Source organism: Garra rufa, chromosome 2, assembly GCF_049309525.1.
Source record: "Garra rufa chromosome 2, GarRuf1.0, whole genome shotgun sequence".
Taxonomy (NCBI): Eukaryota; Metazoa; Chordata; class Actinopteri; order Cypriniformes; family Cyprinidae; genus Garra; species Garra rufa.
In genome coordinates this window covers 3,770,094-3,797,912 of record NC_133362.1, presented here as the reverse complement: position 1 = coordinate 3,797,912, position 27,819 = coordinate 3,770,094, and the positions used below count along the sequence as shown (strand labels likewise).

General features: G+C 37.0%; 1 protein-coding gene across 1 annotated transcript in view; it reads right to left on the bottom strand.

Annotated features, from left to right (window-relative positions):
* LOC141325803 (inositol polyphosphate-5-phosphatase A-like) overlaps positions 1 to 27,819 on the bottom strand; it is a 56,666-nt gene that overhangs the window by 13,766 nt on the left and 15,081 nt on the right. The window contains exons 7-13 of the mRNA XM_073834534.1: positions 21,547 to 21,610; positions 19,399 to 19,502; positions 17,731 to 17,774; positions 12,277 to 12,396; positions 9,631 to 9,639; positions 7,971 to 7,999; positions 7,684 to 7,705 (exon numbers count right to left, since the gene is read on the bottom strand). Coding sequence (XP_073690635.1) covers positions 7,684 to 7,705; positions 7,971 to 7,999; positions 9,631 to 9,639; positions 12,277 to 12,396; positions 17,731 to 17,774; positions 19,399 to 19,502; positions 21,547 to 21,610 — 392 coding nt within the window. The remainder of the gene's footprint in view (positions 1 to 7,683; positions 7,706 to 7,970; positions 8,000 to 9,630; positions 9,640 to 12,276; positions 12,397 to 17,730; positions 17,775 to 19,398; positions 19,503 to 21,546; positions 21,611 to 27,819) is intronic.

The following is a 27,819-nucleotide window of genomic DNA, read 5'->3' as shown; positions in this document are numbered from 1 at the left end:
ACCTGTAACGATCGGCCCTATCGGAAGATGTTACACTGATTTAAAAAGGGGTCAGATTATACTGTGAGAGATAAAATAAGTGTTTTAAAAAGATGAGACAACGACAATAAGTAAATTGAATAAATAAGTGTATTTACAAATTCACAAGGAACTTAAAACAACACAATAAAACTAGAATAACTTAGGCTGTTAAAAGCAGATTGTCCATTCAAATCATACCCTAAAACAGTCCTTAAGAAATCCAGCGTGTTGACAGTTCCAAGTTAAAAGTGTCCACCGGTGTATATACAGTCCATGAAAGTGATAATCCAATAAAAGTGATACTGGAATGGTAAGTCCTTGTAGTAACTCCTCAAACCAGTGTTTGGTCAGTGACCCAGATTGTTTGCCATGCTGCCTCCTTTATACTGTTTGTTCCTGATTCCTGTCATGTGACTGATCACATGACAGGCAGACCCAGACTCACTTAAAGACATACACACATTAAAATGGTTAAGAGGAATAAAATGGCTAAGACAACATGTAAAACCATTAAAACTCAAATATATAGATATAAAACCATCTTAATATATGTTGAGCGGTATAAAACGTGTCTTTGTGTGACAGTTTCACAAACCAAGCAAAACGTTGTTATACCAAAACGGTCCACGATGTTGAACTACACCAGATAAATGGTGAAGAGAGTGAATCATTCTTCATTGACGGAGTAACTGCTGAGTCTGTTAATTCCATGACTAACCCAGCACAAAAAAGTGAACTGTACAGCACTGTACACATTTATGGCAAGCCGGTGGAACTAAAAGTGGATACTGGAGCCAAGTGTAATGTCATGGATTTAGACACTTTCCAACATCTGAAAAAAGGGGAAGAACTTAATATGTCATCAAAAGCTCTGCACAGCCACTACTGGGTCTACATGACTGTCTACGCAATGGGACTTCTTACATTTAACAAGGAAGTCCACCAGCTGAACACATCCAGTTAGGATGAATTTAAGGACAGAATTCTCACAAAATATGCTGACCTTTTCAAGGATGAGGTGGGAAGACTACCTATCACATATTCCATGAAAATCGACTCCACCATACCTCCTGTCATCCGACCAGCCAGACGCATTCCAGTCGCCATGCAAGACAAGGTTAAAAAGGCGCTTCAACGAATGACGGATCTTGGTGTCATTATACCCATTTCTGAACCAAGTGAGTGGGTGTCTTCCATGGTTGCTGCTCATAAAAAAGACTCCAACAACATCCGAATCTGTATAGACCCTAGAGACTTGAACACAGCTATACAAAGATCCCACCACCCAATGAGAACAGTTGAGGAAGTTGCGGCACAGATGTCAAATTCCACCATTTTTTCTGTGCTAGACGCAAAAAATTCGTTTTGGCAAATATCCTTGGACCATAAATCATCATTACTCACAACATTCAGCACCCCTTTTGGCCGATATCGATTCCTGAAAATGCCCTTAATAAATTCAGCATAAATTCAGCTAGTGAGGTTTTCCAACGCTCAATGGAGCAAATTTTCGCAGGATTCCCTTGTGCTGTCATTGTGGATGATATATTGGTTGGTGGACGCACAGTAAAAGAACACGATGACAACCTTGAAAGAGTGCTAGAACGGGCAAGACAAGTAAATCTCAGGCTGAATCCACTGAAATGCAAATTCAGACTGAATGAGGTGAGCTATGTGGGTCATGTCTTCAGCAGTGACGGCCTACATGCTGATCCATCGAAGATTAAAGCCATCAGTGAAATGCCAGAACCTACCGATGGCACGTCTCTTCAGAGATTTCTTGGTATGGTCAACTATATGGGCAAGTTTATCCCTAACCTCAGTGACATATCCGCTCCGCTCCGCCAGCTAACACACAAAGACACAGTATGGTGTTGGCTGCAGCAGCACCAGGATGCTTTCAACGCCTTAAGGAAATGCCTCACATGCCCTCCCGTCCTGTCGTATTACAACGTCGAAAGGCCCGTCACCTTAACATGTGACTCCTTGCAGTTTGGTTTAGGAGCAGCATGCCTGCAGGAAAATAAGCCTATCACTTATGCCTCACGTGTTCTCACACAAACTGAAATGCGCTATGCGCAAATAGAAAAAGAGCTCCTAGCTGTAGTTTTTGCTTGTACCAAGTTCAATGATTACATCTACGGCAAACCAGTGACCATTGAAACTGACCACCAGCCCTTGGTGACAATCACTAAACGTCCCATACACAGCACCCCTGCTCGACTCCAACGGATGTTGCTTCAGCTCTAACGATACAACACACCCTCGTCTACAAAAAAGGAAAGCACATGTACATAGCAGACACCTTGTCATGGGCCCCACAAGCATTTGTACATGAACAGTCCAATGAAGAAAACGCCTTTGAGGTAATGAATGTTTGCAATATCTCATCATCACGTATGGATGAACTTAAACGCCACACAGTAAACAACGCCACACTGCAAATGCTTATGAATACAATCAGGCAAGGATGGCCAACTAAACTGCACAGTCTTCCCCCAGCAATGCAACCATTTTACCCATACAGACATGAACTGATCACAGATGATGGTCTTGTCTGGAAAGGCCACAAAGTGATCATTCCAGAAACACTTCAGATGGAATACATGCAAATTGTGCATAGGGGTCACCCTGGAGCTGAATCTACCAAGCAACGTGCACGTGGCATATTCTTTTGGCCTACCATGACAAAAGACACTGATGCTTACATCACATCTTGTGCCACATGCAACAGTACCAAACCCCACCAGCAGAAAGAACCCCTTCAGCTGCATGCAGTTCCAAGTCTGCCATGGTCAACAGTTGAAGCTGACATTTTCGATTGGAACAGTCACCAATTCTTAGTGCTTGTCGACTCGTATTCCGGGTGGTACGAAATTGATCAGCTAAAAAATTTAACTTCATCAAGTGTCATACAAAAGCTAAAGAGACACAGTTCATGGATCACCTCAAACCCTCATCACAGACAATGGGAGACAGTTCATGAGCAACGAGTTTAAAGATTTCGCCATGGCCTGGGACTTTGTTCATAAAACTAGCAGTCCAAATTACCCTCAATCTAATGGCCTAGCTGAGCGAGCAGTCCGCAGTGCTAAACAACTCATGGAAAAGTCCAAACGTGAGGGCACTGACATCTATCTCAACTTTTTGAACATGCGAAATGTTCCACGGGATCCCAAGCTTGGCTCTCCAGCTCAGAGACTAATGTCCAGATAAACCCTCACCACCCTGCCACTTCACAGCTCTTTGCTGGAACCTTTTCCTTTAGCCTCCAGTGAGGTTCATGCACAGCTAAAAAAGAAAAGACTGTGTCAAAAGGACAGTTACGACAAAAGATGTAAACAGCTGAGCATCTCCTAACTGTGAAAGAGCCCAAGCCAAGTCAATGATGATGAGGATCACCAGGTAATCCATGCTCCAACAACTGTTGTACTCACTCAAACAACCACAGGTCAAGAAACCTCTCAGACACACGCATAATTGAGAAGTAGTCCTTATGTGACACGGTCTGGACGCATTGTTCGCCCTAACCCTACGTACAAGGACTGAAATGCTCGATATGTTGTTTTGAGTTGCACACTAATTTTATTTATTTGTTTATCTTGGTTAGCAATACCAGATTCTGCATAGTGCGATACATTTTCTTTACATTTTATTCATTTACAATGAACAACAGCTCCTTTTGGTTATTGCACAAGTTTAATATGCCTTTGTTGTTCTAGTAAACAGGTGTATAACAAATCAAAAAAGTGAAATAATGTTCATTTTGCAGGAGAATTCTGATGTAGGTGCATCTAGAGTTTAATCTTGTTTCATGTTTAGTACCATGCTTAGGAAAGGGGATGTAGTACATTGATATGTGTGACAACACTATCTGTATGTGATTATGCAGTCTCTCTATCTGGCTCCGCCCCCCTTCGGTGTGGTAGTCACACGTGAATTACGTAATACACTGGTGTGATGGTGGTCAATAAAAAACACACAGATTATCAAGCAGAAGTTATTGCTGGTTTATTTATTTTGGAGGAGTCAACAGTCTATAACTCCAAAACAAAAGGAGATATTCTAACCAAATTTGGCACGCATATGTATGAGCACATTCTAAAGACACACAGAAAAGGATTTTTCTCCAATTTTGACTAAAATCACCTTAATCTGGCTTCCATTACTCATTGCTGCAATTGTTCTGATGCTTCACTTGCCCTATTGCTTGGCCCTGTAATTGCTGCTTGCAGCTATATTTATTATTATTATTATAAAAAAGAAAAAAAGTGACTTTTTTTTCAAGACTATTTACCTTTTGAATCATGTCCATGATTTTTTTTTTTTGTGTGTGGTATTCATATAACAAGCACAAAACCTTCAAGTTTCTCACCAATCCAATGAAGTAGAACAATCTAAATGTAAAATATTATAGTGAAAAAATGACCATAGAGCAAATGACAGCTCAGACAAAAAAGAGCAGTGTGTATAAAATGAGTGTGAAATGAAAACCTTTTGAGATCTAGTAAAGCGTCTCTCTGTCTGAGTGTGTGAGGGCAGCTTTATTTATTTATAATAATTTTATTTCGATTTATAATTTATGATATTTATATAAATGTAAATATATAATTTAAATTTTTAAATGTTTTTTTTTCCATTTGACCATTTCTTATTTAGCAAAAAGACACTATTTATTTATTTCTAACATTTATATATTTATTATTTGTTATAACATTTATATAAATGTAATTTCTATTTATATATTGGTCATTATATAAATTTAAATAAATTTTTTTTTTAATTTTACCATTTCTCATTTAGCAAAAATATACTTTTATTTATTTGTAAGATTTACTGTATTTATTTGTATTTATAATTTATTATACCATTTATATAAATGTAAATAAATAATTTAAATATTAAATGTTTAATTTATTAAAAATGTTAATTTAACATTTTTAATTTGGCAAAATATAATATTTTTATTTATCATTTTCATTTATGTAAATAAATCTAAATAAGTTGTGCTCCAAATTTGAGGTTAATATCTAAAAAAAGGGCTTTCAGTGAGATTTAGTTTGGCTGCAGCTCCAAACGCTTCCACTAGATGAAATTCGCTTCCCATTTATTTCTAATGCGCTCATTTTTGACTGTGAACAGCACAAGTGTGACTATTATTTTCCCAAGAATTTTTAACCTTTCGAATCATGTCCATTATTTTTATTATTATTATTATTATTATTAAGTGCCAAACCTTCAAGTTTCTCACCAAATCAATGAAGTAGAAAAATCATATTAAATTTAAAAAAATCTAAATTTGTGAAAAATGACCGTAGAGCAGATGACTGGTTCGCAGCAGCTCAGACAAAAAAGAGCAGTGTGTACAAAGTGAGTGTTTGAGATCTAGTAAAGCGTCTCTCTCTCAGCTTTATGTCAGTAACAGGCGTGTCTAATGCGATGGCCGCCGGGTTTTGTCCTCAGACCCGAGTCATGAGCGGCGGGTCAGAAGGTAACGTTCTGTTTACACGCTCGTTTCCTAAAGCTCTCGCGCTGACTCGCCACGCCGGCCCCTGACTTTTAGCCCAGCCCCCGGGGGCCCCAGAGTCACGCATTAGACACAGCGCCGCTGCCGTCAATGTCCCACAGACATTCAGACTCACTGTAACAGAGACACACTCACACACACTACACTACAGACGACACACATACCACTCTTAATCAACACCTTCTACATGTTGGTATCATATCCTAAATTAACTAACATTAGACATGATGCTGCAGGACCCGTCTCACACCAGAACCCATCCAGAACGCCTTCAACTATCACTTTATACTTTATTCATATTTCATTTGCACCATCATTTTTTTCTATGCAATATGCATGGTTTAATATATTGATATTTATATAAAATCTAGTATTATTTATTATTATGTAAATTACATTTTTAATTTAGTAAAAATTCAAAAAGCCAAATAAAAACTGTAATATTTTGTATCTGTAAATGTGTTTTTAAAATATGTATTTATTTATAATATTTGTATAAATGTAAATATCTAAATGTATTTTTTGCTTAATTTTACCAAATTAAATTTAGCAAAAAAATATAATTATAATATTAATATAAATGTAAATAAAATATTAAATGTTTAATTTATTTAAAAAAGGTTAATTTAACATATTTTGTAAAAAAAAAAAATCATTATTTTAATATATATAAATAATATGACATTGTAAATTTTGTGTGTGCGTGTGTGTGTCTGTATGTATGTATATATATTAGGGGTGGGCATAGATTAATTTTTTTAATCTAGATTAATCTAGATTAAATCTTGGAATTAATCTAGATTAATCTAGATTAAAATGGCTAATTTGAATTCTGCTGAAGGCATTCAGAATATGTGTGCTACCCAAATAATGACTTAAAGTCTTTGAGAATGGATCATAAAGCTCATAAAGCTGTTCTATGATAATTTGTTGATGAAAATAAATTATGTTCAATTAGATGTACTTGTGTTTACTAACTAACTAACAATGAAATTATTTTTTCTCCCTATTAGATTGTGTTTTTTTTTAACGTCAACACCTACCCAACCCATTACATGTTACACCGTACTTTTATTTTGACAGGTTGCCATGAAGTTTCTGTGTCATACAGTATGATATGATGCTAGTTTTCTCAAATGAAACGGTAAAAGTGACACTCACAGCAGTTTTGGAGATTGAGTTTATCTGTTCATGTGAGATGAAAATGCCAAAAATTACCGGGAGCGTCACGTGTGTTTCAGTATATGTGTAGTAAAAGCTCGTCTCCGCAATGCATACATACAGCTAGGCAAACGGAACATATCGGATTCATATTAAAACGGTCTTTTTGCATTTCAGTTTTCACATACACTAGTCCATATCGCGATTTGAATTAAGCGACTGACCAACATTTGATTTATGAATCCAAAAAACGACGAATTTACGTGGCATTTCGCTATAGTAGATTCGGTTTTTATGAATGGAGGACGAGGAGATCCCGTCTGTGTTTTGGCGGAGGAGACTTAAACGCGCGACCATATTCTACAGTCTTTGGTATACATCCGCGTTAAACTATCAAGGTGAAAGTCATCATAGCTTGCGTAGTGTAGACCCAGCTCCCAACCCAAATTTGAGAATAGATTAACGGCGATATTTTTTTTATCGCGCGATAAGAGTTTCACGTTAACGCAGCACGTTAACGCCGATAACGGCCCACCACTAATATATATATATATATATATATATATATATATATATATATATATAATCATTATATTAATAATATATTAATTAATTATATAAATAATACAAATTTACAGATTTTTCATTTTAACGTTTTAAATTTGTAAACAATGTACACAAACGAGATACACTGTCTGTAGGAAAATGCATTTAAATATATATATCCTTACCATCTCACTGCTTAGCATAGAGGGCAAGATCTTCTTCAAGATTCTCCTGAGGAATTCCTACATTGACACTAGCGTGCAGAAGGGTGGAGTTCCAGGCTTCCCAGGCTGCATTGAACACACTGGAGTGGTCACCCAGCTGATCCGAGAGGCCAGAGAGAACCAAGGAGATTTGTCAGTCATCTGGCTGGACCTGGCAAATGCCTACGGATCAATTCCCCACAAGCTGGTGATAAAAGCCCTGACGATGCACCATGTTCAGCAGAAGATCACAGATCTCATACAGGACTATTACAGTAGTTTTAATATGAGATTCACATCTGGATCTAAAACATCAGCATGGCACCACCTAGAAAAAGGCATCATCACTGGTTGTACCATATCAGTGTCGCTGTTTGCCCTAGCGATGACCCTGCTTGTCAAGGCGGCAGAAGTGGAATGCAGAGGGCCTCTCTCCAGATCTGGCACTCGCCAACCGCCAATTAGAGCCTTTATGGATGACCTAACAGTCACAACAACATCAGTGCCAGGGTGCCGCTGGCTCCTTAAAGGTCTGGAAAGGCTAACATCTTGGGCGAGAATGACATTCAAGCCAGCTAAATGCCGGTCCCTTGTGTTGAGGAAAAATTCTGCTTCTACATGAATGGTCTCCAAATACCATCATTGACAGAGAAGCCGGTGAAGAGCTTGGGGAAGCTCTTTGACGTGACTTTGAGGGACACAGTAGCAATCCAGGCCATGCATGCAGAGCTGAGAACCTGGCTTGCAGCAGTGGACAGGACAGGCCTCCCTGGGAAATTTAAAGCCTGGATATATCAGCATGGCATTTTGCCAAGGCTTTTGTGGCCACTGTTGATGTACCAGGTCCCAATAACAACGGTGGAGACCCTGGAGAGAAACATCAGCCAGTTCCTGCGCAGATGGCTGGGCCTGTCGAAGAGCCTGAGCTGCATTGCCCTGTATGGGCACACCAACAAGCAATTTAAAGGAATTTAAAAAGTAACAAGAGCCAGGGAGGTGTTACTGTACAGAGACTCATCCAACACCAGAGTCTCCTCTGCAGGCATAAAGGTCAGGACTGGAAGGAAGTGAAGGGCGCAGGAGGCAGTCCAGCGGGCAGAGGCAAAGTTGCGGCATGGTGTGCTAGTAGGGTCTGTGGCGGTTGGGCGAGCAGGACTCGGCTGCCATAAAACGCCGCGCTTTGACAGAGCGCAGGGGAGGGACAGACGGCAGATGATTTAGGGTGAGGTCCGAGCAGAGGTGGAAGAGGAGCGGCGCAGTAAAACGGTGGCTATGCGTCAGCAGGGAGCTTGGATCAATTGGGAACATGCACTGACACGGAAAATCACCTGGTCAGAACTTTGGAGGTCAGAGACTCAAGTTTCTGATCTAGTCAGTGTATGACGTCTTACCGAGCCCAGCCAATCTACATTGCTGGGGGCTAGCGGAAGCACCATCCTGTCCTCTGTGCACTGCAAGAGGGTCGCTGGAGCACATTTTGAGCTGCTGCCCGAAAGCACTGGGAGAGGGGAGGTACCGATGGCGCCATGACCAGGTGCTGAAGGCAGTAGCTGATACCATCTGTGCCGGAATCCAGCAAAGCAAGCACCAGCCCCTAGCAAGGCCATACATTGTTTTCATCAGGGCCGGGGAGAAGCCTCAGTCACAGCCAAAGGTCCCAGCTGGTCTGCTATCTACAGCAGGTGACTGGCAGCTGAAGGTGAACCTGGGGAGGCAACTGAAGTTTCCAGACCACATCACCAGCACAACACTCAGGCCAGATATGGTCCTAACATCAGAGAGTACAAAGCAAGTGGTGCTACTTGAACTCACAGTCCCCTGGGAAGACAGGATTGAGGAAGCTTTTGAGCGGAAAAAGGCGAAGTATCTGGAACTGGTGGAGGACTGCAGGCGGAAGGGGTGGAGGGCTCGCTGTGAGCCAATTGAGATTGGCTGCAGAGGATTCCCAGGACAGAGCCTGCAGCGATCACTCAGGCTGCTTGGAATTAGAGGTGCTCAAGGAAGGAAAGCCATCAGAAACATCTGCGAGGCAGCGGAGAAAGCCTCTAGGTAGCTGTGGATCAAAAGGGGCGACGTATGGCTTAGTGCGCTGCTTGGACACAAGTCGGGGTCTGATCATCCCGGGCTGGGTCGCTCAGGTGAGGGTGTCTGATGATCTAAAACCCGAAACACCCTGTGACCCTGGGTTCATCATCACTGAGGATGTGTCCAAGCTGCACCACTAAGGTGTTTCTTATAACTACAGTTGCAATCGAAATTATTCAACCCCCTTGACCTGCAAGACATTTTGCTGCAGAAAACACAATTTTGTAAAAGCAACTCAACAAAGGTATCAGTCCACTATTAAAGAAATGTATAAATACACATTTGAGTCATTCTGAAAACGGAAGCTGATGAATAAAAAAAAATCAAATTGGCTCTAAATGTTCAAAATTATTCAACCCCTAAAAGTCAAATTTTGTGCCGAATCTTTTATTCTTTAAAACCGCCAATAAACGCTGCCTGGAAGTGCTTTGAAGCTTCTGTCACCTCTCTACTGCAATCTTGGCCCATTCCTCGCCTGAAAAACCTTTCGGATCACTGATAATCTTTGGTTTTCACTTTGCCACTGCTTTCTTCAAATTCAACCAAATGTTTTCAATGAAAATTAAACCTGGAGACTGAACAGGCCACTCAAGTACATTCCATAACTGATCCGCGAACCAAGCAAACTTGGATGTATACTTTGGGATGACTGTCCTGCAGAAAAGTCCATTGATCATCAGATTCAGTCTTTGTACTAAAGGCATCACAATTCTTGCCAAAATGGCCTGATACTTCAAAGAATCCATGATGTCCTTCATACTGTCATGATTTCCACTTACTGCTACAAAAAAAACAAAAAAACCTCAAACAGGACTGGTCCACCCCAAAGTCTGACGATGAAGATGGTGTTCTTCTGCTTATAAACTCTGCCTGTTTTGCACCAGACACACCACTGATCCATAGGACCAAAAAGTTCCAGTTTGGTCAGATCACTCTATAAAACATTCTTGCAGAACTCCACATGTCTCTCTAAATAATTCTAATATTCATGTCAGTTTATATAAACATTATAAATATTGTAATGTATTATTATTATTTAACTTACAATATTACTTTATTTTTATTTTATAAAGTGCTAAGTATAAAGGTAAATGTGCCAAACTTTACAGTTTTGTAGTGTTAGGGTTTGTCCAAAAGCTGGTGGTAGTTGATGTGTTGGAGACACCTGTGTGTGAAGCGGCTCAGAGCTTTGGAGACACCAGCGAGGCTCACAAAGCGCCGCACAGCTCTAATGCAGCTTTTGTCCCGCAGCGGAGGAGAATCCAGGGAGAATGTTAACGTTCTGGGGAATGTGCTTCACTGAACGAGCCCAACATTATTCACTGCTTTGGGGGAAGGTGCTGTGCCTTCCTTTCCCACTCCAGGGGATGTCCTCGCGCCGGACGGACGGATCTCCGCTCCATTCAGACGCGCTCAAACCGACTCGTACGGGCCGCACCAAAACACGCTTGACCCTTAGTAAGAGCCATTCCTCGTCTTATAACGTCCACAAGGAAATGCACAGTATTTCAGTGAATCCCAAAGTGTTTTGGTCAGCAGAACCCATTTGTGGTGAATTTTTTTTTTTAATGGCTATTTATCTATTCATCAAATTATAAAATATAAATATACATTTATAATTACATTTATTTTAGTAAATGTTTTATTAGATGATTTTAAAAATGTATCATTTACTTTTATTTTAAATTATTTAAAATACAATTAGTATTTTCTTTACGTTGAATTTATGAATAATTTGTCATTTAGTTTACTTTTGTTTTAAATTATTAAAAAATAAAATTTGTATTTAATTTATTTTTAATTTATAAAAATGTGTCATTTTTTGTTTATTTTTAAAAAAATTTAAAGTTTGTATATTATTTCAATTGTTTTTTTTACTTAACTTTAACTTTTGATTTCTTTTTCATTTATTGTATTTTATATAAAATCAAAATGTAATTTTGTTTACTTTTATTTAAAATTATTTAAAATTGAAAGTTTGTATTTTATTTCAATTGTTTTTTTAAACCTAACTTAAAAAAATTATATTTTTGTTTTGATTTATTTTTGATTTATTTTATTTTATATAAATTATATAGGTGGTTTATTTTTATGTTTTTTTATTACGTAATTTTTAATTGATAAAAAAAGTTTTATTTCATTTTTATTTCATAATTATTTTTTTTATTTTGTTTACTTTTATTTTAAATCATATAAAATTAAATTTGTATTTTATTTATTTTTAATTCATAAAAAAATTAATTTTGTTTGTTTATTTAAAAAATAAATAAAAATGTTGTATTTTATTTCAATTTTTTTAAACTTAAAAAAAATGTAGATTTTTGTTTTCATTTCTTTTTTATTTCTTTTATTTTATATAAATTATATAGGTGGTTTATTTTGATGTTTTTATTATGTAAATTTTAATTGATAAAATGTTTTTAATTTTGTTTGTTTGTTTGTTTGTATTGATTTTTTTTGTTTTGATTTCATTTTTAAATCATAAATTTATTTAAATTTTGCTTTTATTTTAAATTATTCAAAATCAATGTAAGCAAGAAGAAAGGTCTTTTTAAACTTCATCTGGGCTGTAAATCAGGCGTAATAAACTCCTCAAGCGCCGTCCATTAAAGCGGCTCTGCTCTCATTGGACAGGAAGCGAAGGCGCGAGTGGAGAAATACGATGCGAGGCGTAATTGTTGAGCGTTTGCATGCATTTATTGAGATGGATGTGCTTTCAGCAGATTGTCTCACCTGTTCAACACGAAATCCAGCGCTTTCTGCCGCGTCCCAGAATACACCGACGGACTCTTCTCCATCGCGACCAGGTTAGACTCGTCGTGGAACAGGTGGATGTTCACCAGGTCAAAGGCACTGAGACACAGACAAAACACACAGAAGCCTGATTAGAAAGTGTGCAAAAGTTGAAAAGTTTGACAAATTGAAGAAATTTTATTGTTTTTCAGTCCGAAAAAGATTGAAGTTTAAAGTAGTTTTAAAGCTTAAAACTTGAATGTTGAAATGGCAATACTTTTTCTAACTTATTTAGCATATTTATAGCATGATTGGCATGTTTCTAGTATGATTACCATGCTGCTAGCATATTTCTAGCATGCTTAGCATATTTCTAGCATGATTAGCATGTTGCTATCATGTTTCTAGTATGATTAGCATGTTTCCAACATGATTAGCATGTTTCTAGCATGATTAACATGTTGTGATCATTTTTCTAGCATGATTAGCATATTTTTAGCATGCTTAGCATGTTGCTATCATGTTTCTAGCATGATTAGCATGTTTCTAGCATGATTAGTATTTTTCTAGCATGATTAGCATGTTTCTAGCATGATAACATGTTGCGATCATGTTTCTAGCATGATTAGCATGTTTCTAGCATGATTAGCATGTTGCTAGCATATTTATAGCATGATTAACATGTTTCTAACATGATTAGCATGTTTCTAGCATGATATGGTCAAGGTCACAGTTTATTTATAAAGCACATTTAAATACAGTTGACACTGCCCAAAGTGCTGTACATGTTTCAGTAAGAGAAAAAAATAAAATGTATACACAGTACAAAAGTAGCAACATAAAAACATAAAAATGCTAAACTCAGCTCGTGTTAAAAGCCAATGCATAGAGGTGTGTTTTTAGGAGTGACTTAAAACTGTCAATGGAAGAGGCTGATCGAATGCTCAAAGGGAGCTTATTCCGAAGTTTGGGTCCGGCGACCGCAAATGTCCTACCACCTCTGTTTTATTTTCTCTGTTTTAGGAACTACACACCCATTCCGGCGTAATAGTCAAGGAAGTTTGCTGCCGTAATAAGACTGAAGCAGGAGCAGTAATACCAATGGAGAATGAGCCTATTTCCAAAAAAAGTGGAGTGTTCCTTTAAACTGCATTTGGGAAGTTCAAACTTCGGGGCTCCATTCATATCCATTATAAAGAGAGAAATCCTGAAATGTTTTCCTCAAAAAAAAAAAAAAAATTTCATTACGACTGAGGAAAGAAAGACATGAACATCTTGGATGACATTATCTGTGCATTGTTGTTATGAAAGTGAACTAATCCTTTAAGTGCAAAAGGAAGTGTTTGTCAGTGAGGCGGCGTCAGTAATCCGGTTTAAAGTGACAGAACGGCAGCGGCGTGACTAAACCCGTTATCATCCCTTCATCCGCTGTTATCCCTCGTTCAGACGCCTTCGTCCAGCAGCTCTGCTTCTGCTGTTGTCCTTCTATTGAATTATCCTCTGTCCCTCAGTCTCTGTGTGATCATGTAATGTTGTGTGTCATCTGTCATAGGGAAGGGAATCTAATCCTGAGGTTCGGACTCACGAGCTCGGTTTAGTCGCTTAGCAGGAACTTTTATCCAAAGTGACTCACGCTGACTTATTACAGCTCCACTTCTCTACTCAACCTACAACCGGAGTTTAACAGAAACTACAGTCAGAAAATATGGCATGGCAGCCATATCACCCTGTAGCCCAAGCTTGGTTGCCCACTGAAGCTAAGCAGGGTTGAGCCTGGTCAGTACCTGGATGGGAGACCTCCTGGGAAAACTAGGTTGCTGCTGGAAGAGGTGCTAGTGAGGCCAGCAGGGGGTGCTCACCCTGTGGTCTGTGTGGGTCCTAGCACCCCAGTATAGTGACGGGGACACTATACTGCTAAAAAGCACCGTCTTTCGGATGAGACGTTAAACCGAGGTCCTGACTCTCTGTGGTCATTAAAAATCCCAGGATGTCTTTCGAAAAGAGTAGAGGTGTGACCTTGGCATCCTGGCCAAATTTGCCCATTGCCCTCTGACCATCATGGCCTCTGAATCATCCCCATATTCCCATTGGCTTCATCACTCTGTCTCCTCTCCACCAGTAAACTGGTGTGTGGTGGGTGTTCTGGCGCACTATGGCTGCCGTCGCATCATCCAGGTGGATGCTGCAAACTGTTGGTGGAGGAGGAGATACCCCTGACACTGTAAAGCGCTTTGAGTGTCTAGAAAAGCGCCATATAAATGTAACGAATTATTATTAATTAAAATAGAGGAAATAACAGGATACATACTGGTTTGCATCAGTTAACCTGCTTTATAAGTAGTGTAGGATGAAAAACCATGGACCACAAATTAAGTTTATTTCAGTGATTCCCAAGCATTTTTGCCAGACGAACTCAATTAAGATAAAAGATTTGTTTGAATATTTGCTTTTTAAGTTATATTGAAAGGACCGACTCACTAGCCCAAAAGCGAAGTCCAGCGATCTGGTTTAAGGTTTATTGCATGTCCGGTCTTTTCACAGCGCTTCAAGATTTAGTTTCAATTTTGATCTGGCTCCGTATTAATCTGACTCCAATTTTAAGTGATCATTAAATTTAGACTGTATTTCCAATCAAAAGGTTATCATAAATATAGATTATGAATTAATTTGGGAATTTGATTATTCTAGACATTCCATCTTTTCAATTATCCGTTCATCAGGGACCCAATGTCGCTTTTATGTCTCACGTCGGCCTTTACGTGGATCATACGTCACAAAATCGCCAGTCTGATAATTACTCAGAGGTTGTAGGAGACTAATGCACTCTTGACCAGCCGCCTACTGCTTGCTTCGTACAAAAGTGTAGTTTACTTAGTCTTTCCCATGCTCAACTTGTTAACTTCAGTGATAAGCAGAAATCAGGAGGTCTTCAGAGGATGTGCCTACTGCTTCATCCGTTCCCGCGCCTCCAGTTTGTCTAATCCTGGTCTTATTTTGTGGTAACATCGGCCTCCATGATTTAATAGTTATAATGATTTCAGGACGTATCAGAATAGCAAAATTTAACATTTTATTTGTCAGGTAAAAATGTATCATGCCAATTACACAATTAAACAATGTGAATCCAATTCAGTTTCAATTTAGATAAATACATAACCTCAATAACTCAAAGAAGTATCTAAGAGTGAAAAAGCATTCCTGACTATCAGAGAGACACACTGCAGCATGGGAGACTTGGAAGTTTAGCTCCAGAGACTCTTGCATACAGTGGGGGTCATTTGGCTACAAAATCCCCCAGTACTGTTTCACCACTTGCCTTATATACCAGACCAACACAAACAAATCTTCTAATCAGTTGTAAAAATACAAAGACCTTTTGGTCTTTCAGGAGTTCTCGCAACCCCAGGCTCGCACCTGGTTGGGGGTTCCCATCTGCCCCTAAAGGGAAAACACACCCAATAGCAGCAAACCCAATTCTATGGAAGTTTTCAATCTTTCTTACAGTATATGTGACTGCTATGAAATTGAGACCATTTTACCAATCACACAGAGACCATTAAAATGATATCAAACATGAAGGAGAAAAACAATATATTCACAAGATATAACATGTGGATGATCTACTGATTTCCAGCAAAAGCTTTTGGGAAGAAAGGTGAGAGAGTGGGAGAAGAGAGGGGGGTAGGTCAGGGTCGGGTTGTTTGCTTTCTCTTTGAAGATCGATTCTCCTGATTACAGTAGTTTTGTTGCTTTATTGCATGGCAGCTGTTTTGAGATCCTGTGTTTTAATTCCATGAGGAGATAATTTCACTCCTTACAATATAAAGCAATACTTTAATGAATATTTGCTTGTTCGCGGTTCTCTGATGTCCATTAAGGGACACATTATTGGACGTAAATTTTTTTTTATATAATTTTAAAATGATCATTTTAATTCATAAAAATGTCATTTTCTTAAAAATAAAAATAAATGTATTTTTTAAAAACGATTTCAAAGTCTTAAGGGTTGAGTATTTTAAATTTAATTTAAAAATTATTTTACTTTAATTTACAAAAAACTGTGAAATTTTGATTGATTTGATTTAATTAGCTTGAATATATATGTGTATATCAGTGGCGGCTACTGGTCTGTCAAATAGGGGAAGCTCATTTTCGATCTAAAAAAAATATTAAACTCTGTAAAAGTAAAACAAGGAATGTGGTGTATAATTGTGTGAAATGTATGATGACAATCAAGCAATTTCGCCAAGCAAATATAAAGAAATAGGTTGCAGCAGTTTTTATTTCGACTGAATTTGAGAAATCCGCGATGGGACTGAGCGCGAAAAGCTTCAGCGATTCCTTATAGTACAAAATCGCTGTCAGTCAAAAGGACATGCAGTCTTTCGACAGACCTTCCAATCATCACGCAGAAGCTCAGCGTCCAGGCCAGCCCACTCCTCATTCACCCCCAGAGACGCTGAGCGTCCGTGGGCGGGACATAATCGCACCGTTTATCCAATGACCGTCTAGTTTCAAAGCACTGAAAAAAAACTTTCAGAGCAGCCGCATTGAAGTCAATGGACGCTGGGCTTCAATGGGGAAATGCACTGTGACGCTACGGGAATGTATGAGAAGAAAATCAAGTCAGCCGACCTGCTATATCTAACTGATTCTGAACGAACTCTTATGAGAGATGAACGTTTTCTAACGCATTTTTAGTCAATAAAATGTTAATACAATAGTACATAATTTGACCATTAATTTTATGACTTTATAGGGGAAGCTGAGCTTCCCTTGCAGTCTTAAAGAAATCGCCACTGGTGTATATATATATATATATATATATATGTATATATGTATATGTGTGTGTGTGTGTGTGTGTGTGTGTGTGTGTGTGTGTGTGTGTGTGTGTGTGTGTGTGTGTGTTATTTAAAAAAATCATTTATTTGGTTTAAAATTTATGTAAAAAAATTAGTTTTATTTAGATTTTTACTTATTTTTAAGTATTATTGTTTTATTTTAATTATTTAATTTTAATAAATTGTACTAAGTGTTTAAAATTTATTGCTTATTTTAAAATATTTTCATTTTAAATTATTTTATAAAAAATAGTGTTATTTTGATTGACTTGATTTAATTTGTTTGAAATTATATACAAATTATATTATTTATATATACTTATTTTTCTTTTATTGAAGCTTATTTAAAAAAAATATATTTTAATTTATTTTAAAGTATAATTTAATGTTTAGAGTTTATTTTGATTATTTAATTAATTTATAATAATAACATTTTTATCATAATTTAAATTTAATTTTAGTAAGTGTTCTACATTTATTGCTCATTTTAAAATATTCAGCGTTTTTGATGTGATCAGCTGGTAACAGTGAGAACTGAAGCCTTCACAGATATAGTCTCTCTGATGTGGTTTAGGTGGTGTAGGATGTGAAGGTGGACAAAAGATTAACTCACCAGTCAGCCAGCATCCATCGGGTTCGGATGAAGCCTTTTCTACCCTGCAAGAAGAGAAAAAGAGACCTTTAAACTAAATCACATTCATATGTCCAATTTATTCACCTGCAGACAAACACATTCATGCATTTGATCAGTCAGAATTCACTCATTTCATATTTCATTTGGAAAGGAAACAATCAGGAAGATGACAGAAAAGCAGAAGTTTTTTTCCAGTTTTAATCAGACCAAAAAAAAAAAAAAATTGTATAAATTATTAAATGTTAAAATATTTATATTTAATTTTTTATATGTATTTTGTACTTTTTACATTTATAAATAATTAACATTTTATTCTATATTAATATATTTTTATTCAGATTAATTTAATTTTGTTGTTTCATTTCTTTTCTTTTTTGTTAAATTTTATACATGTATTTGTATTTTTAAAACACACACACACACACACACACACACCCATATATACACAAAATTATATAATTTAAATAATTAAATATATAAATTAAAAATACAACTAAATGTATTTTTTTTTTATAAAAATAAAAGAAATGGATTTTTTTATATATATAAATGAAAAAATAATAATATTTGTAGTCAAAGAGTCTGGTTCATTAGAAATATATTATTTAAGGTTTAACTGAACTTATCAGATAAAGTCAAAATGAAAAAAATATTTAATTTTATAACATTAAAAATTAGATATAGATATAAATATATTAAAATAAAATAAAAATGTAGATAATATAGATAATAATAAAATACAAAATATTGAATAATTATATAAACAAACAAAAAATAGAATACAAATATATATAACAATATTAATACATTAAAATAAAACAAAACAAAAATTAGTTAGAATAAATACAAAATACATAAAATTAGATATAAATATCTTTTTCCTGTTTATTATTTTGTAATTATTTAAAGCGAGAGTTCACCCAAAAATGAAAATTCTCATCATTGTTGAATAAAGTTCAGTTAACATTAATTACTATTAACCTACATTTTTAATTTTCATTTTTTGAATTATTTTTTAAATCTTTTTTTATTTGTTTTATTATTTTTCAATGATTTAAAGCGATATTTCACTCAAATATGAAAATTGTCATTATTATTGCATATATTTCAGTTAATATTAATTACTATTAATTTAAATTACTTTAATTTTCATTTATTAAAATTTTTTTTTTTACATTATTTTTTTTTATTATTTTTATTTTTATTAATTAATATTAATTTACATTATTTTTTCATTTATTGTTTAATGATTTTTTAAATTTTTCTATTTTTTATTTCTTTCGTTTTATTATTTTTTATTTTTTAATAATTTAAAGTGACAGATCACCCAAAAATTTAAATTGTCATCATTGTTGAAAAAGTTGCTATTTTAGTTTTTTGTGTTTATGGAGGGTCAAAAAGCTTTCAGATTTCATCAAAAACATCTTGATTTGTGCTGAAGTTCTTACAGGTCTGGTAGGACATAAAGGTGAGTCATTTTCACTGTGAACCAAAGTAAGCAGGGATGCAGTATTCAGGGCTGTAATGATTTCTGACTCGAGAGTCGTTTTGCTCTCAATATGAACCTGAAATTTCAATCCAGAGCTTGATGTGAGAAATGTGAGTGAAGCAGACAAACATGAGGTTGATTGTTTGATCATGTCGCACCTTAGGGAATTGGTCTTTAGGAAACTTCTCCTTCTCCAGCGTGGCTGTGCTGGGCAGAGTGTCCGAATGAACCTCCTCACCAACCACCTTCCTGAACTTCTTGGCTGAGGAGGAATAAAACAGCACTCATTGACACGCAAACATTCTTCAGAGACACTGATCAGGACGACTGCGCCACCTACTGATCGCACACACATCTCTTCACATTACACCTCATTTTACATTCGCATTAGAAGATTTTTAATTTATTAAAATTACAGCTTTCAAAGCCCAACTGAGTCTTTTTTTAAGTATAGTATAAATATTTGTTATCTGCATCATTTAAACAAATATAAAGCCAAATCGAAAAATAAAAAAGTGCTAACATTTTAACATTTATTTAATAAAATAATATAAAAAAGAGTGTTTCAACATTTATTTAACAAAAAAAAAAAAAATAAATAAAAAAAAATATTAAGGTAAAATAAATATATTATGCTTCTTTAATTATTACATTCTAATGGCTATAATGCATCTGGATGCTTTACTTGAATTTATTTTTTAATTTCTGTGTGATTCCCACAACAGTAGTTTTATAAAATAATTACTCATAAATAAATCAGCATAAATGAATCAACTACTAACATCATGTTTTTTATACATTTAATTTAATTTAAAATTTAAAATATGTATTATTTAATTTAATTTAATTTATTTATTTAATTTATTTATACCATTAAATATATCTTGATTTAAGACTGTTTAGATAATTGTAGAGAAAAACAAAACAAAAATAGAAAATACTTTTTTTTTTTTTTTTACCAGTAAATGTTTCTTGACATAGGAATATTTAATTAAGAATATTTAATTTAGATTTTTTTTTTACCAATAAATGTATCTTGATATAGGAATATTTAAATAGGAATATTTAATTTTAACATTTAATTTTACCAGTAAATGTATCTTGATATAGGAATATTTAATTAAGAATATTTAATTTTAACATTTCATTTTACCATTTTACCAGTATCTTGATATAGGAATATTTAATTAAGAATATTTACTTTTAATATTTTATTTTACCAGTAAATGTATCTTGATTTAAGGATGTTCAGATATTTGTAGAGGAAAATAAAACAAAAATAGGAATAGCTTATTTAATTTTATTTTATTTTATTTTACCAGTAAATATATTTTTATATTTGCATAAGAAAACAAAACCAAAAATATGAATACATTTAATTTTATTTTATTTGACCAATAAATGTATCTTGATATTTGTAGTAGAAAACAAAACAAAAAAATAGAAATACATTTAATTTAATTTATTAAATACAATATAAATATTTTTATCAGCCTAATTTGAACAAATATTTTAAAAAATCATTTATTAAAAAATAATAATATTAAGGTAATATAAATACATACATATTACACTTATTTATTTAAATGTTGCTAAATCTTGATAATTGTAGTAGAAAACAAAACCAAAAATAGGGAAACATTTATTTATTTATTTATTTTATTTGACCAATCAATGTATCTTGATTTAAGGGTTTTTAGATATTTGTAGCAAAAAACAGAACAAAAATAGGATTTTTTATTTTATTTATTTTAATCAGCAAATGTATCTTGATTTAAGAATTTGTCGATATTTGTAGTGGAAAACATAACATTACTTATTATTTAATTAAAAAACACTTTTCTGGCCCTAAAATAGGCTTAATTTTCTTTTTTCATTTTCTTCTTTTTCTGTCTTTGCAGTGGAATCTGAGATGTGCTCAGGGTTTGTGTTTGATGGAGAGCGTGATTACGGCCATCATGTGAGAGATATCGTGGTCTTTAAGAGCTCCGGGTTTGAGCGGGGCTGCAGGGTCCGGCGGGGGCTAATGCTCACACCGCTGTAATGGGAGTGGCTTTAATTAGTGTGACCGTCGGGACACGCGACCCCTGACCCCTACCGCTGATGAGGTCACCGCTAACTGTCCAATAGCCTGAGTGCACTATTAGCACAGGCTGAAATCTCATGAATTAAATCCTAATATTAATACGCATTACTGTTTCCTATCGGTTACTCCATCTTAGCATGTTTTATAGCTTCTGAAACAACCTTGACCACGCTGGATCGGATGGGATTGAAGACACGCCGCATTAAAGGGACACACGTACCTTTGAAATCAAACTGCTGGATGTTTTTCAATGATTCGTGGATGAAGTAGCAACATCCGAGTGCCTGAAAGACAAAAAGAGAGAGAAATTACTCAACTTAGGTGTGGTTCAGTGCAAATTCTTTATATTTCTGTCTTCTAGTCGCACAGATGTGCATCTGTGGTACTTCTTCACCTGTTTTGAGAAAATTGAGGTCAACCGATATATCACCAGGACCGATATATCTGCCGATACTTGGCATTTTTTCATTATTGATTTGGCTGATATGTCAGAAGCTGGACTTTTATTCTGAAATGTTTTAAATTTCAGCTTCTGTTTAATAGTTAGTTCTCACATAACTTGCTATTTTTAATATAATGTATTTTTATTAATTCTGTTGTTTTACTATAACTCATTGTGTTTGTTCATTACAGGTTGACTGCAGTCTTGTTTGGCCAGAAACAATAATTTAAAAGTATTATTTAAATATTGATCTCTTGTCATTTCAGATAAAAAGAAGAATTTAGGAGATTAACATCAATTTCCCTGGAACAGAGCTTCATGAACAGGCTTGACACCTACACACCAAAAATGATTACCCTAATGAAGCTCAAGGGAGGTGTCGTGTCGTGTCGTATATATATATATATATATATATATATATATATATATATATATATATATTCAGGTGTGTCCAAACTTTTGGTCTGTACTGTAGATATGAATTCAACTGAAAAAACTTGTGAAAAAATATCTTTCAGGTAGAGGTCTGCAATCCCGCGGAAACCGTGGGACCCGACCAGATTTCTTGCGACGCAGGAATAAATTTCCAAATAAAAGCGGTTGCGGTCGGTGTAATTTGGATTTGAACGGGAGCGGAGGGTAACAATATCCCGTTCCCGACGTCTTTTCTAAACAGCAAATCTAAGCTTTACTCATTCTTATCCAGCACCTGTAGGCTACAGCCTGCGCTCAAAACTGTTATGCATGCACTCGCTACACGCATGGAACTGTGCTTTCTGCTTCATGCATTTTATTGGCAAGGTCTCATAGGCGCGTGTTTTTTCTGTGTTTGCAATTGTTTATCAGTTTATCAGCGTTACTCCAGAGGTGGTGGGACTGGAGCAGTAGGGAGGGTGGGTGGGAAATCAGACAGTCCATACATGGCCTCCGTGGCCAGAACAGGGCAGACAGGAATCTCAGGAAGGCTGGGCGGAACCAGGATAGGCTCTGGACGACTGGATGGAACCAGCGGAGGTTCTGGACGGCTGGGCGGAACCAGCGGAGACTCTGGGAGGCCGGGCGGAACCAGCGAAGACTCTGGGAGGCCGGGCGGCACCAGCGGAGACTCTGGGAGGCTGGACGGAGCCATCTTGGCCAGGGAATCAGGCTTGGCGGCCATCTTGGCCGGGAACTCAGGAACGGCGGCCATCTTGGCCCGGGGACTCAGGAACGGCGGCCATCTTGGCCGGGGACTCAGGAACAGAAGCCATCTTGGCCGGGAACTCAGGAACAGAAGCCATCCTGGCAACAGGCTCAGGAAGGGCGGCCATCTTGTGAACAGGCTCTGGGTTGGCAGACATCTTATGCTGTGGCTCTGAGCTGGAACTTACTGTGGGAAGATGGTCCTCCTCCACAATCCCCACAGTAAAAGGAGAGCCACACAACAAAAGAGCAAGAGCCATATAATATTGCAAAGTCCGGTCAGGTTCAAACATTGGCATGAGGGAAGCCAATGGCTCTAAGAGTCCTCCACGGAAGAAAATCATCAGGCATCCCTCATCCATAGTAGACTGATTAGCCAATTCAATAAAGTCCATTGCATACTCCTCAACAGACCGCTCACCTTGTTTGAGACGCATGATCTGTACTGTTGAATTCGTGCTGGAACCGGATGACACCATACTAGCTGCTGGATCCTTGTAGCGGCGAAGTCTTCTGTCACAAGGACGGTCGGAGACGAGCGGATCCATTTGCAGCATTTTATTAGTACAGACAAACATACAGGGGCAGGCAGAAATCGTAGTCAAACACAGGCAGAATGGTCGGGGCAGGCGGCGAGAATCAAACACGGGAGGGAGTCCAGGAATCAAAACACGGGAAAACAAACACGGGAAGAAACGCTCAGAAATGCAGCCGGGGCAATACAAGACTTCGCGAAGAAGCTGTGTGTGTGAGTGGCTTATAAGCATGTGTGTGAATGAGGAACAGATGTGTGCAGCAATCAGTGCAGTGGGTCACGAGGAGCAGGTGTGAGCAGTGATTGGTGCAGTGGCTTGTGGGAAATGAAGTCCATGATGTGTAGTGCAAGAGTTTGTGATGACAGGACGACTCAATTCGTGACAGTCCCTCAGTAAACAGTAAATACTGTATGTCTCTCTCTCTGTGTCTTTCTCTCTCAACTCACATTATCTGAAAATTGACAGGTCGAGCAGACAACAAACAGTTACCCGAGAAAAACAAATGCAGGCGTTAAATGGCACGCGTCTGTCTGAGCGCACGTTTATTGACTGTCTGATACTCAGTAAACTCTCTGATCGCCACAAATACAGCAGACAAACATACAACATCAGAACATCAGTTTATGCACATTTACTGAAAAACAATGCTGCTTTTGCCTCATTTTCTAGTACAAATATCTAAAGATTATTAAATCAAGACATTTACTGGAGATGCAAAAAATGCATTAGATAAGTTTTATGTTTTATGACAAATTGATCAAAATAATGAGTTAAAACAAGAACAAATATCTGCAAATGGGGTCAAAAAATATCTTTTCTTAGCCCATTAGAAGATGCTTGTCATCATTTTAAGCATAAACTCGCTTCACTTTGATGTATTTTTCAGAAAACAAGACTTTGTACACTGAACATTTTTTTTATCATTGAATTTAATAAAAAAAATTAAGGTAAGTGGTTGCAATCAATTTATTTTAGCTGCATTTAATAATTTTTTTTTTTCAAAGTTAGTAAACTAAATTTGTTCATTTAACCCTCTGGACCTCTTCTGTCACTTTTGAACAAAATATTTTATGTTTTTAAATTTTAAAAATTGTAGCTTGATCGGACTGAGATGACACTTGGTGACTTTTGTTGCATTAGCTACGTGAGAACACACAGACACACACGCACGCACGCACGCACGCGCGCACACACACACACACACACACACACACACACACACACACATGTTGGGTTTACATGTTTTATGGGGACATTCCATAGGCGTAATGGTTTTTATACTGTACAAACCGTACTTTCTATCGTCCTACACCTACCCTACACCTAAACCTAGCCCTCACAGGAGATTGTGCACACTTTTACTTCCTCAAAAAAACTCATTGTGCATGATTTATAAGCCTGTTTCCTCATGGGGACCTGAGAAATGTCCCCACAAGGTCAAAATCTACTGGTATTCCTATCCTTGTGGGGACATTTGGTCCCCACAACGTGATGAATACCAGGTACACACACACACACACTCTCACACTCACACACACACACACACACACACACACACACACACACACACACACACACACACACACACACACACACACACACACACACAAAGTAAAATAAATCACTGACATGATTCTAATGTCTTGAAGGGGCCAAAAAAAAAAAAAAAGTCATACTTGGTCCTTCGTGGTCAAAAATTACCGACAGGAAGAAAAATAGGAAATACGAGAAAATTCACAGAATCTTTTGGTGGTAGCAGCTACAAATTAGCCACTGTGCTGAAAAAAAGTGTTCAGCAATTTTAATGTTAAATTAAATAAATAATTAAATACAACAAAATTTATTATTTTAGTGGAAAAAATTTATTAAAATTGTATAAATATTGCATAGTATCATAAAAACTCTAAATAATAATAAATAAATAATAACAAAATATTATTTAACAAAAATCTATTTCATTGATTTGAAAAAAAAAAGTTACTTTTTAAGGCTTTGGGTCACCTTTGACTGTGGAGCAGTGTGACTCCTAAACGAAGGCCCAGACGGTTAAATGTAGCTAAAACTAATTGATTGCAACCACTTACCTTAAAAAAATTTAGTAAATTAATTTTCTTCAAAATTATTTTTTTCAGTGTATCTTTATTTTGCCTCTCCAGAGAATATGTCTCAATATTTGTACTGGAAAACAACACAGTAAAACAAAGGAAGAACATCACTTTTGGCAGTGTCCAGAAAGTTAGAAACATCATAAAATGTTTCAGATTTATATTTTGAAACATTATACATGCATTTATATTTTTCTTATAAAACAAAACTTCTTAAATGCAATATGATTTCAGTTTACATCTTGATTTTTTGTGTTTATACTCTATGAAGTGAGATTTTTCAAAACGCATTTTAATTATTAAAAAATATTCATCTTTTTTAATAATTATTTTAAAAATGAGTCACTTTTTTTTAATAAAGTAAAAATTGTTTTAAATAGCGTAATTAAAAAAATCATTTAACTTTCTACCTACTTAGGTAAATCTTTGAATTACTTTTACTTGGATAAAAGAAAGAAAGTAGTAGATTTCTGATGTAATTAAGTATTAAATGATACTAGGGCTGGGCAACATATCGAACGATATTGTGAGGCGCGTTTAGTCAATGAAGCCGGGGCTTTGATTAGTACTAAATCTCCATCACGTGCGTTCCGTTCAGGTTCCCGCTAGAGCGGCAATTGATACACAGAGACGTAAATCTCTGACAAGCTACGCCATATCGAGCTAATTATCGAATGCGAGTTTCCTTCCAGAGCAGCATTTCCACTCCTCGGAACCGAACTCCGAGCCGGATGTTGCCAGCGCGGGAACCAGGGAAGAAGGTAAGCGCTGCTCAGTGCAGCCAGACTTTTCTCCGGGACGCTTATCCTTCTGGGATCAGTCCCCTTCCACCCCCCCCCCCCCTCCAGGATGCCCCACCACGGTCACGTCAGTCAACGTTCCCTTGATACCCCTGTCGACTCGGCTGGGAGCCTGGCTTCAGCTTTCCAGCCCCTCGCAGTGGTTGATATGGACGGTACGTCTCGGCTATGCGATTCAGTTCGCCAGGCATCCGCCCAGGTACAGAGCCGTGTTTCACACTACTGTTCAATCAGACACACATGCCGCATGCTCACATGCATCCGCCCCCAGGATTGTTTTGCAGCCATCGACCTGAAGGACGCCTACTTTCATGTCTCGATTCTTCCTCGACACAGGCCCTTCCTGTCCCCTTTTGGGCAGTCGGGCTTTCGCATCCTCAACTATCTCGACGACTGGCTTCTCATAGCTCACTTGCGAGATCTGTTGTGCGAACAGAGGGACCTGGTGCTTCAGCACCTCAGCCATCAGGGCCTTCAGGTCAACCGAGAAAAGAGCAAACTCTCCCCAGTGCAGAGGATCTCTTTTCTTGGTGTGGAGCTGTACTCTGTCTTTCGGTACAACGGGCACCCCTGTGGGGCCCTTTATTTGGCCCTCAGGGCGTTGGGAAGGTTACGTTCATATCCGCCTGCGGACACGTCCGCCTGTCTGCACGTGGTGTTGTATGTAACGCGGCATCAGGGTCGTGGCCTGTTCCATGGGTTTGTTCCCAATGTAACGTCGAAGAAATTCGACTGAAGGGGAACGTCTAGGTCACGTAGGTAACCCTCGTTCCCTGAAGGAGGGAACGGAGAAGTTACATTCCCCTGCCACGACCTGACGTTGTGCTGACAAAAACAAACCTGAATCCTGAAACCTTTTCTTCAGCAAAAACCTGAATGAGTGGTGCGCGCCGCCATCTTATATACCCGTATGTACAGGGGTGTGGCTTGGCATGCAAATACCACTCGCCAATGTTCATTGGCCTTTTGAATAAGGCTCAGGGATGATTGGTTTCTCAAGGGAGATCCCAATGTAACAGGGAACGAGGGTTACCTACGTAACCTAGACGTTCTCTGCTCCTCTGAATTCATCTCTGGGTTTCTACTTTCATCTAGTGGCGACAGCAGGAAACTCAATATACCAATGGACCACTAATTAAACAAAACCCTCCAGTTCTCATCAATAATCACTAAAAAATCAATAACTATCAATATCTTATTTATACACAATTCTGCCTGTGCACATAGACTCACATAAAGCTATAAACACTAAAAGCAAATCTCAACTATGTTGTGTCCAAACATAAACATATCACGCAGCTCTAAAAACAAGACCTTAAGATCTCAAAGATTAAAACCCATTGAATTTGAAGATCAGGGTAAATTTAACTTATTTTGTCTTCTGGGAATCATGTATGTTCTGTAGCTTCGGAAGGGCAGTACTAAATG